This window comes from Carettochelys insculpta, chromosome 7 (assembly GCF_033958435.1).
Source record: "Carettochelys insculpta isolate YL-2023 chromosome 7, ASM3395843v1, whole genome shotgun sequence".
Taxonomy (NCBI): Eukaryota; Metazoa; Chordata; order Testudines; family Carettochelyidae; genus Carettochelys; species Carettochelys insculpta.
Window position 1 is genome coordinate 10,262,890 of NC_134143.1, and position 14,106 is coordinate 10,276,995.

The 14,106-nt window shown below is 44.8% G+C and overlaps 1 protein-coding gene and 1 long non-coding RNA gene across 2 annotated transcripts in view; one reads left to right on the forward strand and one right to left on the reverse strand.

Annotated features, from left to right (window-relative positions):
• TUBGCP2 (tubulin gamma complex component 2) overlaps positions 1 to 14,106 on the forward strand; it is a 54,052-nt gene that overhangs the window by 27,674 nt on the left and 12,272 nt on the right. The window contains exons 11-13 of the mRNA XM_074999984.1: positions 2,368 to 2,548; positions 5,581 to 5,753; positions 11,367 to 11,495. Coding sequence (XP_074856085.1) covers positions 2,368 to 2,548; positions 5,581 to 5,753; positions 11,367 to 11,495 — 483 coding nt within the window. The remainder of the gene's footprint in view (positions 1 to 2,367; positions 2,549 to 5,580; positions 5,754 to 11,366; positions 11,496 to 14,106) is intronic.
• LOC142015982 (uncharacterized) lies at positions 7,272 to 14,102 on the reverse strand. Its single transcript, XR_012646249.1, has 3 exons — positions 12,170 to 14,102; positions 11,692 to 11,812; positions 7,272 to 7,706 (listed from the first exon to the last, which is right to left on the reverse strand). It is a non-coding gene; the product is annotated as an uncharacterized LOC142015982 (long non-coding RNA).

The following is a 14,106-nucleotide window of genomic DNA, read 5'->3' on the forward strand; positions in this document are numbered from 1 at the left end:
ACCTTTGACAATTGCATGTGTCAAATCATGACCAGTAGGGCTGGTCCATGCAGTAAGATGCTTAAAAGACTGAGAATACCTGTAGACTAAAGCCCCTCTCTCTTCAGAGGACGATCTCTGCCTGTTTCACAGATAGAGTTGCTAGGATCAGAGGACCTCACTGCAATAAAGGTAACTTCTCGAGAGCCAAGGTTGCCTCCTGTCCCACCTCTTCGGTGGAATTTAGATTAGTCCCCTGGAGGCTCTGAGATGTATCGGGCTCCCCTCTTCTGAAACTACTTCTCATCCTTCTTTGGTGATCTTGACCAGCTGTGAATACTTTGTAAAAGACAATAAAATCTTCTTTGAAAGATATCCTACAGGTTGCACCTTCTAAAACTGGCATTCTCTGAAACCGGCGTTCTCTAGTCTGTCAATATCCCACGTCTGGCAGGACCAAGGACGTTCTGAGACCAGAGAGCTGGGCAGGAGGGCAAGCTGCAGCCCATGTCCTCTGGCTTTACCAGGGGACTGAAACTCTTCCTGGCAGCCCCAAGGTGCGCAGGCAGGAGCCCGCATTCCCCAGAAACTTCGGGGCATTGGGGCTTACCACGGAGGGCCCAGGCTGATGTCCCCAGTCAGCCCCCTGGGGCCAGGACTGGGGCAGGAGCCAGCACTGGATTCTGGTGGCAGCCCCACAGGACCAGGGCTGCAGCTGTTGTACAGAGCTGGGTTGGAGCTAGCTTCTCCTGCGGCCCATGGGGCTAGAGATGAATTCCCAGCAGCCCTGCTGGGCCAGAGCTGGAGCCAGTGTCCTCCAGCAGCCCGAGAAGCATGAGCAAGAACCCCGGAACCAGGCCGGGCCAGGGTGCCCACAGGGCATCAGATAGACGAGCAGCCCAGCGGAGGTTGGGGGCTGGTGGCGGGAAACCTCCCCTGGTCCAGCAAATTCTCTTGTCTGGGACCAGTCGGGTTTCGACTGTGCTGGACCAGGGAAGTTGAACCTGTACCATCTTTCAGAAGCTTCCTGTTAGTGCTAATAGCTCACCAGCCATTGCCATGTTTCCAGTCTTCCCTGTCTGGACAAAATATTAAAGAGGTGCTAGCTTCCAAGCTCCAGGAACGAATGGCCTTTGCCATTGTCTTGTGTACCGCAGTCAGGTTTCAGGCCAGAGCACTGCTCAGAAGCAGGCCTGCTGGGGCTGATTTTTGAACTACTACTTACCTTGGACAGGAAATAAATTTATTTGCCGATACTAGTACTCGGCAGCCTTCAGTGTACGAGCTGTGCTTTAGGTGAACACGAGCTTTGGGACCTATCTCTGGTGAGGTCTCGGAGAACTTTAATAGGGAACAGCCTCCCATCCCCTATACTGTCTCATACAGAGTCCCACACTCTTTCTCTTTAACGTCTGCGTTCTTGCTGGGGGATCATGAGGCATGTAGCCACAATATGCAGATAACACAACTATAATTCTTCTCCTCTATTGATTCAACTTCTGGCATCATGCAGATGTCTCAGGTCCCAGATGATATCAACAGATGGCTGACTGTACTTGGCAGAAAGACAGATAGCAGGAAGGGGCACATTTTAGAGTGACTTCATACTCTAAATTCACCAGTGGTTGAGGACATCGGATTGTCCAGGTGAGAGACAGTTTCACAGTCATTCCAGACTCCCTGTTGCATCTGTACATGGAAATTGCCAAGTAAAGAAAAAATGTCCTCATCCATCTCTGGCTTTCTTCCTCCTCTTTTGATAAGGACCACGTTTTCATCATCCCCAGGTTAGGCTACTGCCGTTCACTGCACCTTGGGCTAAACACAGCTGCCACAAGAAGGCAGAAGTTGACTCTTCAGACAGCAGTTCATCTCATTAGCAGCTAAAGCCAATGCAAACATACAACACATGCTTTAGGAACTCATTTCCTTCACGAGAGTAGTGTTTAAGATACTATGTCTGACAGCTTTGAATGGATTAGGGTATGGCAACTTTAGACATCTCCTCATCCCCAGGACAGCTATGCTGCGCAGGAATGAAGTTGGGTAGATAAAGATTAAGTTGTCAGACACGGGGGACGGAACCTTCTGTAGGCTGAATCACACCTGAGTCTTGATCGAAAGGGTAAGATGCACGTTTTCAAGAGAATTCTTGCCCGGGAATGGGGCATATGTTTAATAATGATCTGAACATGCAAACATCTGGATCCAAGGGTGGGGGGAAAAATGAAGACTCCATAGATGTAACTGTATGTCAGAGGCTGGATTTTCCTGTGATTGGAGCCTGCATACTGGCTGAGAGTTGACGTCTTTTGCTCTTTTTTGTAGATTTTTAGCATTACAGATAGTTAACTCTCTTCTTTTTTGTATTTGCATTTTGTTGAGCAGGTCTATAAAGCACTACTTCCTAATGGACCAAGGAGACTTCTTTGTTCATTTTATGGACCTAACAGAAGAGGAATTGAAAAAGCCTGTGGATGACATTATACCTACTAGATTAGAAGCTTTGCTTGAATTGGCCCTGAGAATGAGCACTGCCAACACAGATCCATTTAAAGATGATTTGAAGGTAAGAGTCTATATAAGTACAAAATCTGAAATAGAGCAGTGAGGCCCATCCATGTCCTAGAAGAATCCATATGATTTAAAGAGAATTGGAAAAGCAAAGTGAGTCATCCTAGAAAATATAAATGGAAGGAGCCCTGCTGTCTAAGGATAATCTCCTTTTCACTTCCTCCTTCATTGTTGACCTCCTGTGTTGACAGGTAGTGGTAGAAGGAAGTGGAAGCAGTATTGTTGAGTGGATACTTCTAGCTTTCATTCCTAGTTCTGAACCCCATAGCCCAAAATAATGAAGTTTTTCAGTCAATTAGCAGTGTCTGTCTACCTCAGTGGTGCCCAAACTTTTCAGCATCACGCCCCCCTTTTTGATTTTTGAGAAACCCTTATGCCCCCCACCTCTTTTTTTGCCAGGGATCAGCCCCCCCCAGCTGCCTGGGAGCTGTCTGCCTGAGCCCCTCCCCTCCCCTAAAGCTAGGCGCCACCAGCCCCTCATCTAACTCCATCCTCCTCCTCTCCTCCAACCCACACTCAGTCATCTTTGCAGGAGGCATCTAGCTCCACGTGGCCCTTCACCGGCTGCCTGCTTTTTCGCAGGGGCTGAGAGCCAGAAGCAAGGCTCGGGGTGAGGGTGGGGGCGGGGGGTGCTGGGTTGTCTTTTGCCCCCCTCCCCCCTTCAGGGGGGCTTGCCCTCCCATTTGAGGAACCATGGTCTGCCTAGTGTGTTCTGAAACTTGAGCACGAAAGTCTCTAGAGCTTCTTGATCCCTTATCTTTGATCTTTAGCGCTCCTTGTTTTTCCCACTTGGGTTTCTACACAAAATACGAAAAAGAACATTGTTCTGTCTGTTAATGCTCCCGTGTCACCAGAACTGACACTGCTGATTTGCATAATCAGCACAATGATAGATGCTGTATCAGTTGCTATTATTTGTTTGTAGGGCTGTCAATCCTATTTATTTCTAGGATTATTTGCTTTGCTTTTACAATTCTCTTTAAAGCATAGGGATTTTTCTAGAACGTGGATGGGCCTTACTGCTCTATTTCAGATTAATTGTGATTAAATGTTTTAAATTACATGACTCTCTTTTTAATTGCATTATGAAATTATTTAAATATTTTTAGATATTTTCTACATTTTCAAATATTGATTTCAATTAGAACACGGTACGGTGTGTACTGTGCTCAATTTTATATTTTTATCACAGATACTTGCACTGTAAAATAAATAAAAGAAACAGAATTTTTTCAATTCACCTGAGAAAGAGATTGGACGACAATGTTTGTATCATGAAAGTTCAACTTGCAAATGTAGAGTTGGTACAATTTTGCAACACCCCGTACGTTATCAGAGTCTGTAAGTCAATTCAGTCCTACTTATTTTTCAGCCAGCTGCTCAAACAAGTTTGGTTACAATTTGTAGGAAACAATGCTGCCCATTTCTTCTTTAAAACATCGCTTGAAAGTGAGAACAAGCGTTCGCATGACAATGTTATAGCCAGCACTGAGAGAGATTTCCATGAAAATGTGCTAAAGATTCATGTGCCCCTTTGTTTCAACTACCATTCCAGAAGATATGCATCTTTGCTGATGACTGACAAAGCAGAGCAGATCGTCCCATGTTCATTTTTGTCATCTGAGTCAGAGGCCAGGAAGAGAAGGTTGATTTTTTCTTTTTGTGGTTAGGATTTTCCACATCAGACGGCTGCTCTTTTAAGACTTGTGAAAGCATGCTCCACATCTTGTCCTGCTCAGATTTTGGATGGGACTTTGGATTCTTAAAACGTTGGTCGAGTACTGTAACTGTTTTAAGAAATCTTACACTAGTATCTTTTTTGCATTTTGTCAATTCTGTGAAACTATTCCAGAAATGAGCATGTGCTGGGTCATGATCTGAGACTGTTACCATATGAAATATACTGTAGAATAGGTAAAGCAGAGCAGGAGACAGACATTTGTTCCCCAAGCTGTTCAATCACAAATTTCATTGTTTTTTTTGGAAAACAAGAATTATCAGCATGGAGGCCAACTCATGAAGGGGCAAATGAAAAATATCTTACAATGTCAGCTATAGAAGTGCCATGTAAAGGCTTGTTATCACTTTCAGGTGACATTGTGAACAAGCAGCAGATAACATTATCTCCTGCAAATTGTGACCAAACTTGTTTGTCTGGGCGATGGGCTGAACAAGTGGGACCCAGCCCAGGTTGAAAAGTATACATTGCACTCAAAAATAAAACAGTTACGTGACAAAATTCTATATTGGTAAGTTACGCTTTCGTGATAAAGCGATTGCACTGTAGTACTTTTATGAGATAAATTGAAAAATATTTTTATCATATTTACTGTGCAAATATTTGTAACAATATTAAGTGAGCACTGTACATTTTCTGTTCTGTGTTGTAAATAGAGTAAACTCTTTCATATCCAGCAGCCCAGGGACAGGGAGGTTGCTCGATATTCAAATATTCTGGATGATAGAGAGATATAACTAGCGATGCATAACACTAAAGCAAAACAAAATTAGATATCGAGAAACAAACAATGTATGCAGAGTGCTTTATTTACCATCAATGGTAGTATTGTACACTGTAAACTTATACAGTATTTGCTGTATTCATTTGTATTTACTTTCACTATACTGTAATTATGGAAAATGTAACTAAAATTTACTTGTGCTTAAAATGCTGGTTATTTCAGAGTTCTGGATGATAGATTGCCAGTTAAGGCGGAGTTTACTGCAGAAATAAATAAATATATTTGAGAATGTAGAAAATCATCCAAATAGTTCATTAATTCAAAAAAATAATTGTGATTCATCACACTGTTAAACAATAGAATACCAATTGAAATCAATCACACAAGTGAATGGTGCTTGATTGGCAACCCTACTTGTTTGGGTGTTGATTTGAAGATTTGGAAATTAATTTAACAACACTCCATACAGTGAATTCAGGCCAGTCTTATTGGTACACATATCTACAGCTAACCAATAATAGAAAATGTACAGCAGCACTTTTTCCTGCTCTTTGTTTCTTTGCAGATTGATCTGATGCCCCATGATCTCATTACGCAGCTCTTGAGAGTTCTGGCCATTGAAACTAAACAGGAAAAGGCCATTATCAATGCTGATCCTACAGAACTCACTCTCAGTGGCCTGGAAGCATTTTCTTTTGATTACATTGTCAAATGGCCTTTGTCACTCATTATAAACAGGTAGGTAATAACCCGGCAAGTTAAAACGCAAACCTACTTCTGCACAGAACGCATACAGTATTTCTAAAAGCAAAACAGCAGAATGTCTCTTCCAAGATGCAGGCGACCTGGGTTAGTGATTATGTAAAGGAGTAGAACTGAGGTCATTTACTTCCATTTGCTCTGCCTGGTAGATTCTTAAACCATGTCAGATGGTTGTTTAAATGACAAAAACATCTGCGGTATCTTTAAAATGTCAGGCTGCTATTTTAAACTATATAAAAACATAAATGATGCTGCTAGCATTTTCAACTTAAAATTTCTTAAGTATTACAAGTGTGACCCTGATAGTCCTCTATTGTCAGTCACTCTGCCTTTCTGAAATCTTTGCTCTCAGGCAGAAGTATTTCAGGTCAGGTCTGTGCTTGAAGGTGAGCTTTTGTTTTAAAGTAGGCATCTCAAACTCTCACTCAACGCACCACCCCTACCTGGAGGAGTTGCTCAGTCCAGCCTGAGGTCCCACCGCTCTGGGGGTGGGGCCAGTCCATTCCTGTTGCCCAAACCCCGCCCCTTCCCACCAGTGGTCCCTTTTCCCCCCATGGCACCACATTCTCTGAGGGATGCAGCCTTGGGGATTACTGGAGGGGCTTGATGCAGGGCTGCAGCAGCGGCTGGACCTCCTGCACTCCCTGCTCCAGTAGGGGCCATGGGGAAGTACAGAGAGTACACCTGCTGATTGCGCTCCACTTCCCAGTGACTCCTGCCACCGCGGGGGGTGGGGGACAGCCACTGCCGCCATGACACACCAGGTTCCTCCACTAATCCGTTTGGCTGCGTCTGCAGGGTGGGGGGAGTGAGATGCCGAGGGGGAGACGGGTGCAGCGGTGGGAAGAGACCGGTCTTGGGCGACAAGAACGGACAGGCCCCAGCTCCCTCCCCACCGGCCAGCAAGGACTCTGAGTCTGGATTACGCAACCGTTCCAGCTAGCCAGGCGTTTGAGACCCTTGTTTTAAAGTTTGAGCAAATGGATCAGCTGTTCTTTGAATGGTACAAGTGTTGGAGAAATCCATTTGACCCATTATTTTTTAAAGCAGTGCTTCTGTCATAACTGTAGTACCAAACAGGAGGGGGCAGTACAGGTAAACCATTGTCACTGAGGAATGCCTTGAGTGTTTTGTTCAAAATTGGTTTTTATTTGACCAAGTGATGAGGGTTTGAAAATTCCCCTCAAGCTGTGGCACAGTCTTCTGCTTTCATCTGCAAGTGCTGACGGTCCTGCCTATGACACCCAGGAACAGGGGTGAGCAAATTTTTTACGTCGGGCCCCACTTTTCGTCTCTGCAATTAGCAGGGCCCCCCAGCTTGTCTAATGTAATCCCAACCGATGGAAATTTGGTTATGTTCTTATGAAAAAAGCCCTTTCTGCATGTGTAAGAAAATAATTACGTAGAATGTAAAAACGTTATTAACCGGTATAGAAATGGATGAGCCTGAGACCCAGCAGCTTGATCATGCTGCCTCCCCCGCCCCCAAGTACAAAATCTCATGCCTTCCCCTGAGGGGGCCTGCTCCCCCCTTTGCACACACCTGTCCTAGCAGATGGAATGTTACTCTTTCAACTGCAAGGAATAAAATGAGTTCTCCAGGGGTCACACAGCTAGCTATTAATAAGTGACCAAAATTGTATATGCTTTAATTTGGGCCACATGTTTTAAAAATGAACAGGTTTGTGGGATTTCTTTCATTTTTGAAATTATGCTTCTTCGAGTGGTCCCCGTGGTTGCTCCACGTCAGGAATCGGGCTCACCCTGACACCGCAGTTTGGAAATTTTTGAGCTGTAGTTAGTTGGACCTTGCACATGCAGGAGTGCACTGGGCCCTTCACACTTTGTCACTTGCGCAATCCAGTCCAAGCCGGTTCCTCTCAACTGCCAGTGGCTGCAGATGGACTTCGCTTGTGCTCCAATGCACGCCTGAAAGAAAGTTGAATTCACATGTTAATAGTTTTGTCTTTTACCTTTTTGAACTTTTTTTTTTAAACTCTTTTTTTTCTTGGATAATTATGTAGAATAAAGAGAGAGAGAGAGGAGACAAAGGAGAACTTATATAGCAAGTTTTAAGAGTTACTTAGAAGTTTTTCTTATCGGCTGCTAACTTCTGTTTACTCTAGTTAAGTACTGTTTGTTGCTCGTTTAAAAAAAAGAGGATGAAGAAAAGAGAGAGAGAGTGCCTGCGGCAGACTTTAAAAAGTGTGACTCGTGCCACAAAGCTATGCTGGCCTCTGATGGCCATAACAAATGCATCCACTGCCTGGGGGAGGCCCATGTGCCTCAGAAATGTCCCCACTGCTCTGAGCTAACTGCAAGGGCCAGGAAAGAGGCCCAAGATGATTCTCTTCAATAAGGCTCTTCAGCCTACGACCTGTGAGCCAACACCCCGTGACGGGTTGGTCAGTACCTTTAGAAGCACAAAGTGGCTTCAGAGGCTTCCCCAGGCCACAAGAAAAAGAGATGATCTCCTACTCGATCCTTGTCAGTACTACCTGCAAGCAGGATGAGTGAGACTGAAAGCCATGACCCCTCTGCACCTAAAGGGGACAAATGGCCTAAAGAGCAGAAGTCAGCAGCTACAGACCAGACGCCTCGGAACCGAGGAGTTCACGTGTCTCAAAACAGCCAGCAGCAGAAATTGCGGCACCGAGACAATCATCTCCAGCACAGAGAGTAACGTCAGCACCGGAGGACTCGGAACGTGGACCCATGATACCAAAGACCTTGGTACTTACGGAACCCTCACTGAAAACATCGGAACCGAGGCCGGCACTGACAACGACAAAACCAACGTCACCGACGGATTCTGCAGAATCCGTACGGCACCGAGTATGTTACCAATCATCTCAGCTCTGGTTCAGTTGGCAACGTAGCCTTCAGCCTCTGACTGCCACACTGTTCAACAAACCAGGTAAGCGCAAACCAAAACACGGCACCGTAGCCCTTCTCCTGACCTGGTCAACATGTCCTCACCGTTATCTCCTAACTCTCCCCCGTAGCCAGTTAAACCAGAACAGCCTCCGATGCCTCCATCACCATTTCTTAGACCTCCATCTCCTTTTCTAAGGCCTCATTCTCCTGGGCTCAGGCCTCCATTGCCTACTTTACAGCAACCATACCACTCTTTTGAATACTCCCTTCAGGTATGTCTATCTCCTTCTCCGTCGTCAAGATGATTTCATTTACCTTACTCCTTCCACCACCATCCTCATAGAAGGCACTCGCAATCCTGCTCATCCTCACTGGGATCATGATTTTGCTATTACCCTGGCTCAAATCGTTGCGAGGACTATCATCGGGGACATTATTACCATAGATCCAGGGACAGATCTTCAGAATCACGTCCCTCTTACGGACGTTCTACATCCCCACCTCCAAAGAGACACCGATTTTCCACTTCAGGAGAATGTTCAGAGGCAGTGCTTACTGCTTCGTCAGAACTCACAGGGGAACAATCAGAAGAAATTGTGGAGGAACAGATGGGGGCCTATCAAACCAATGTCTCTTCATCATCTCCAGATGAGGCAGTTGTCCCTGGTGGACATATCCCCTCCTGACAACCTGAGGCAATTTTAGGAGCTCTTTAAGAGGGTTGCTGAGACAAAGGACATACAGGTTGTGGAGGTTCAGGAAAAACGGCATAGGCTTTTAAAGAAGCTGAGGCCCTGACATCATCTAAGATGGCCATTCTGCTAGATGATGTCAACAGATCGCCTGCCTCTATTCCACCAACCAATAAGAGAACGGATAAAAAGTACTTCATCCCATCGAAGGGTATGGAACTCTCAGCCAAACTCTCTCGTGGTGGAGTCCTTGCAGCAAGGGTCAAAGACACCACAATACAAATCTATGGTATCTGACAAGGAAGCTAAGACACTTGCCTTATTCGAGCAAAAGGTGTATTCATCTTCCACCTTATTATTACGTATGGCTGATTATGCCGCACACCTTTCCAATCGCAACTTCCATAACTACACGAAACTGACATCCCTAATGGAATATCTCCCAGATGATGATAAACCTATTTTGAAATCCAATAGTTTAGGAAGGATATACTGCCTCACATATGGGAGTCCAAATTGCACTTGATGTTGCAGACGCAGCTGCACGATAACTGCTACTGCAGTGGTCATGAGGCGAGTCTCCTGGTTATAGACACTGGGTGTTCCCAGAGAATTGCAAACAAAGGTGGAAGACCTCCCCTTGGAGAAGTCCAAATCGTTTGAGTCTGCAGATATGGTCCGAAGCGCTAGTAAAGACTCTAGAACAACTCTGAGAACGTTGGTTATGTATACCCACCCCCCATATAGAAGGAAGCGGTATTGCCAATATCAACATTGCTACAATTACCATGGCCACGGAACAGTTTCAGTACAAAGCCCTGCCCTTTGGCCTTTCGTCGGCACCCAGAGTTTTCATAAAGACCCTGTCGGTGGTATTGGCTTATCTACGCTGCGTGGATGTCTTTATCTTTCCATACCTGGATGATTGCCTAGTGAAGGGACACTCAAGGGCGGATGTCCTTCACATAGTGGACATTACCACAAAGACATTTCAGTCTCCGGGCTTTATCATCAATTTCCGGAAATCAACCACCGAACCCACGGAGGACGTAGAATTTATAGGGACCCGCCTTGATTCTCCCACAGCGGGAGTGTACCTCCCTGCTCCTTGTTTTCACACCATTCAGTCGCTAATACAAACCCTGATACGCAGCCCTACAGTACAGGGGATAACTTGCCTTTAGATTTTGGGCCACACGGCTGCCAGTACTTCTGTAGTACAAAGTACCAGGCTGCATTTCCGCTGCCTCCAACGTTGGCTGATGACAGTATATATGCAAATGAAACACACTGTTCACAAGAGGGTGTTGCCAGCCGCAGAGGTTCTACAATCCTTGCGGTGGCGGATGAACCCCAAAAACCTACTTCACGTTTCTGCTTTTGGGACGCAGGTCTCTGCTATGGAGCTTTAGAACTCTTTTGAGTGGGGCACAAGCTCCTCAGTGAGGCACTCAACGTTCGGTGCCCAAAGATATTAAATGCCAGCCCACTTCCACCTCTGCCCCCCCCCCGCCCCAGACCAGTGACGACAAATAGAGCGGCTATCACTGTGTCCGGATCCTGGTCCTTGGCCACACGCGTTTCTTCTTTTGCTCTAAAAAATCTTGGTGAAAAGTTGAAGGATGACATGAATTTTTAGTGTAGTTGGTGCACCGTTGCACGCTTTGGCATCTGCCAGCCTTCCGGTACTCCTTCCCCAAACAGGCATGAGCGATTTTCTAGAACTGTCAGGTGGGGCCGGGGAGAGCTGGCTGTTCATAGTATTGGGGAGTTTGTGGAGGAGGGGTGCTGGATGGCTGGCCTTCCTGATAAGGCAGTTATGCTTGTGGTTGCTTTAGTAGTGAGTTGTGCATCTCTGGATGGAGGAGTAGAAGGTATGTCAAGTTAGAGACCTGAGCTTTTGATTTCCTTGCTTTGATGCTTTTGTTTTATGTAGCGAATATGGAGCAACCGTATCTTGTCTGCTATTTGGAATGGGATTTAATCTTTATTTTTGCTTTGTGCCTGTGTTCTTTTCCAGGAAAGCTTTAACCCGATACCAGATGCTTTTCAGACACATGTTCTATTGCAAGCATGTGGAGAGACAGTTGTGCAATGTTTGGATCAGCAACAAGGCTGCTAAGGAGTACTCGCTGCATTCAGCTAAGTGGTATGGTTTTTTTCCTCCAACTGCAGCATTGTGAAGGCCTTTTTTTTGTTTCCCTTGTTAGCGGTTACAGATTTTTAATTTCCCTTGTTCTGGTTCCTTTGCTAAATCATTATACATATTGCAGCTTCCATTACAGAAATACACAGCACGGCACCTCGAGCATCTGCCCATACATTTTGAGAACACACGCAATTACCCATAACTCAGCATCTGACGCCATGTTTGGCTCCACAGTATTAGCATCGGTAATAGACTCAACTCTGAAGCCACGTTCCGCAATCAGAGATATTGCTGTAGATTCGCCAACAGTGAAGCACCTATAGGGACAGTACCAGAAAAAGAAAGAGTTACTCATTTTGTGCTGTAATTGTGGTTCCTCAAGATGTGTCCCTCAATGGGAGCTCCATGACCATCCCTCTTTCCCTCTACTTTGGAGTTATCGATAAGGGGCTCTGTGGGTAGAGAAGGAACTGAAGACAAGTTTGCCTACATAGCACTAGGGAGCCCTGAGGTAAGGCACGAGATAGGGAGCGCATAGGTGCAGGACAGATTGAAAGGAGTTTTACTGTTCAGTCTAAACCATCTTCACTGCAGGCATATCTGCATCACTGCAGTTCTGATTAGAGACTACAGGTAGTAGTGTCAAATTGTGATTTCAGAAGAAAGGACTTTACTGCATTCCGGATGCTTGTCCATAGTTGTGCTTCACCTGCCTCTTCCAAGTCAAAGGCTATCTCAAAGCTTGCTGCTGTTTACAGAAGAACTGACATATGGGTCAGGGAAAAGGTCCATCCAGCCCAGTATCCTATCTTCCGATAGCGGTCAATGCCAGGTGCCTCAGAGAGAGTGAACAGAATAGGTAACCGTCAAGTGATCCTTCTCCTGTCATCCATTTCCAGCCTCAGACAAACAGAAGTTAGGGATGCCATTCCTCCCCATCCTGGCTAATACCCATTGATGGACTTAATGTCCATGAATTTACCTAGTTCATTTTTGAACTCTGTTAAAGTCTTGGTCTTCATGATCTCCTCTGGAAAGAAGTTTCACAGGCCTACCATGTGTTGTGTGTGACCAAAAACTTCATTTTGTTACATAGTAACAGAGAGAGAGCCCCGTTAGTCTTTAAAGTGCTACTGGACTGCCTTTTTGTTTTGATAGAATATAGACTAACAAAATAATTTATTAGGCGGTGAGCTTGGGTCTGTCCCATGAAAGCTCAACACCTAATAAATTATTTTGTTCGTCTTTAAAGTGCTACTGGACTGCCTTTTTGTTTTCATTTTGTTAGTTTCACACCTGCTACTCACTCATATAATTTGGCAACCCCTAGTTCTTATGGGAACAAATAAGTTTCTTATTCACTTTCTCCACATAAGTTGTGATTTTATAGCTGTCTATTATATCCTCCCTTAGTCTCTTGTTCTCTAATCTGCCAAGTCCCGATCTCTTTAATCTCTCTTCATATGGCATCTGTTCCAAAACCCTGACCATTTTTGTTGCCCTTTACGAACCTTTTCCAATGCCAATATATCTTTTTTGACATGAGGTGACCACATCTGCATGCAGTATTCAAGATGTGGGTGTACCATGGATTTATACAGAGGCCATAAATTATTCTCTATTTTCTCTAGCACGTTTTTGATGTTTCGTAACATTGTTTGTTTGTTTGCTTTTTGACTTTTGCTGCCCATTTTTTACAGAGAACTATCTACTCGATCTACAATGACTCCAAGAGCTCTCTCTTGACTGGTTATAGCTAAATTAGTCCCCATCATTTTGTATGTATAGTTGAGATTCTTTTTTCCAAGAATTTACATTTTACATAATTGTAAAGAAATTACATTTTCTTTAAATGTAATTTCTTTGGTTGCCCAAACACTTAGTTATGTGAGATCTTTTTGAAGCTCCTCACAGTCTACTGTGTTCTCAACTATCTTGCGCAGTTTAGTATCCTCAGCAGTTTTTGACAGCTCAGTGTGTACCCCTTTCTGCAGATAATAAATAGGTTGGCTAGGATTGGTCCCAGCACAGACCCTTGGGGAACACCACAAGTTACCACTCTGCATTCTGAAAACTGACCATGTATTCTTACCCTTTGTTTCCTGTCTTGGAATCAGTTATCAGTCCATGAGAGGACCCTCACTCTTATTCTATGGCAACTTACTTTACTTAAGAGCCTTTGGTGAGGGACCTTGTCAAAGGCTTTCTGGAAATCTAAGTTCACTATATCCACGGGATCCCCCCTTGGTCACGTGCTTTTCGAACCCCTCCAGGAACTCTCCGAGATTAGTGAGGCATGATTTCCCTTTACAGAAACCATGTTGACTTTTTCCCAACAAATTACGTTCATCAGTGTGTCTGACAATTTTATCCTTTACTTTATTTCAACTAACTTGCCCAGTACTGACCTTAGACTTAACATGGCTCTCCATACAGACAAACAAGAGCTCAGCACACGGTATCTTTCAGGCAAACAGCAAGTAACACCTCAAAGACAAACACACACATACTACAGGCAGCCACTTACCTCAGGGGTCCCGTAATCCCTTTCCTTCACCTGGAGGTCTCCCACACACAACTCCCTGTCAGGTGTTCCTGTTCCTCGTTGTCT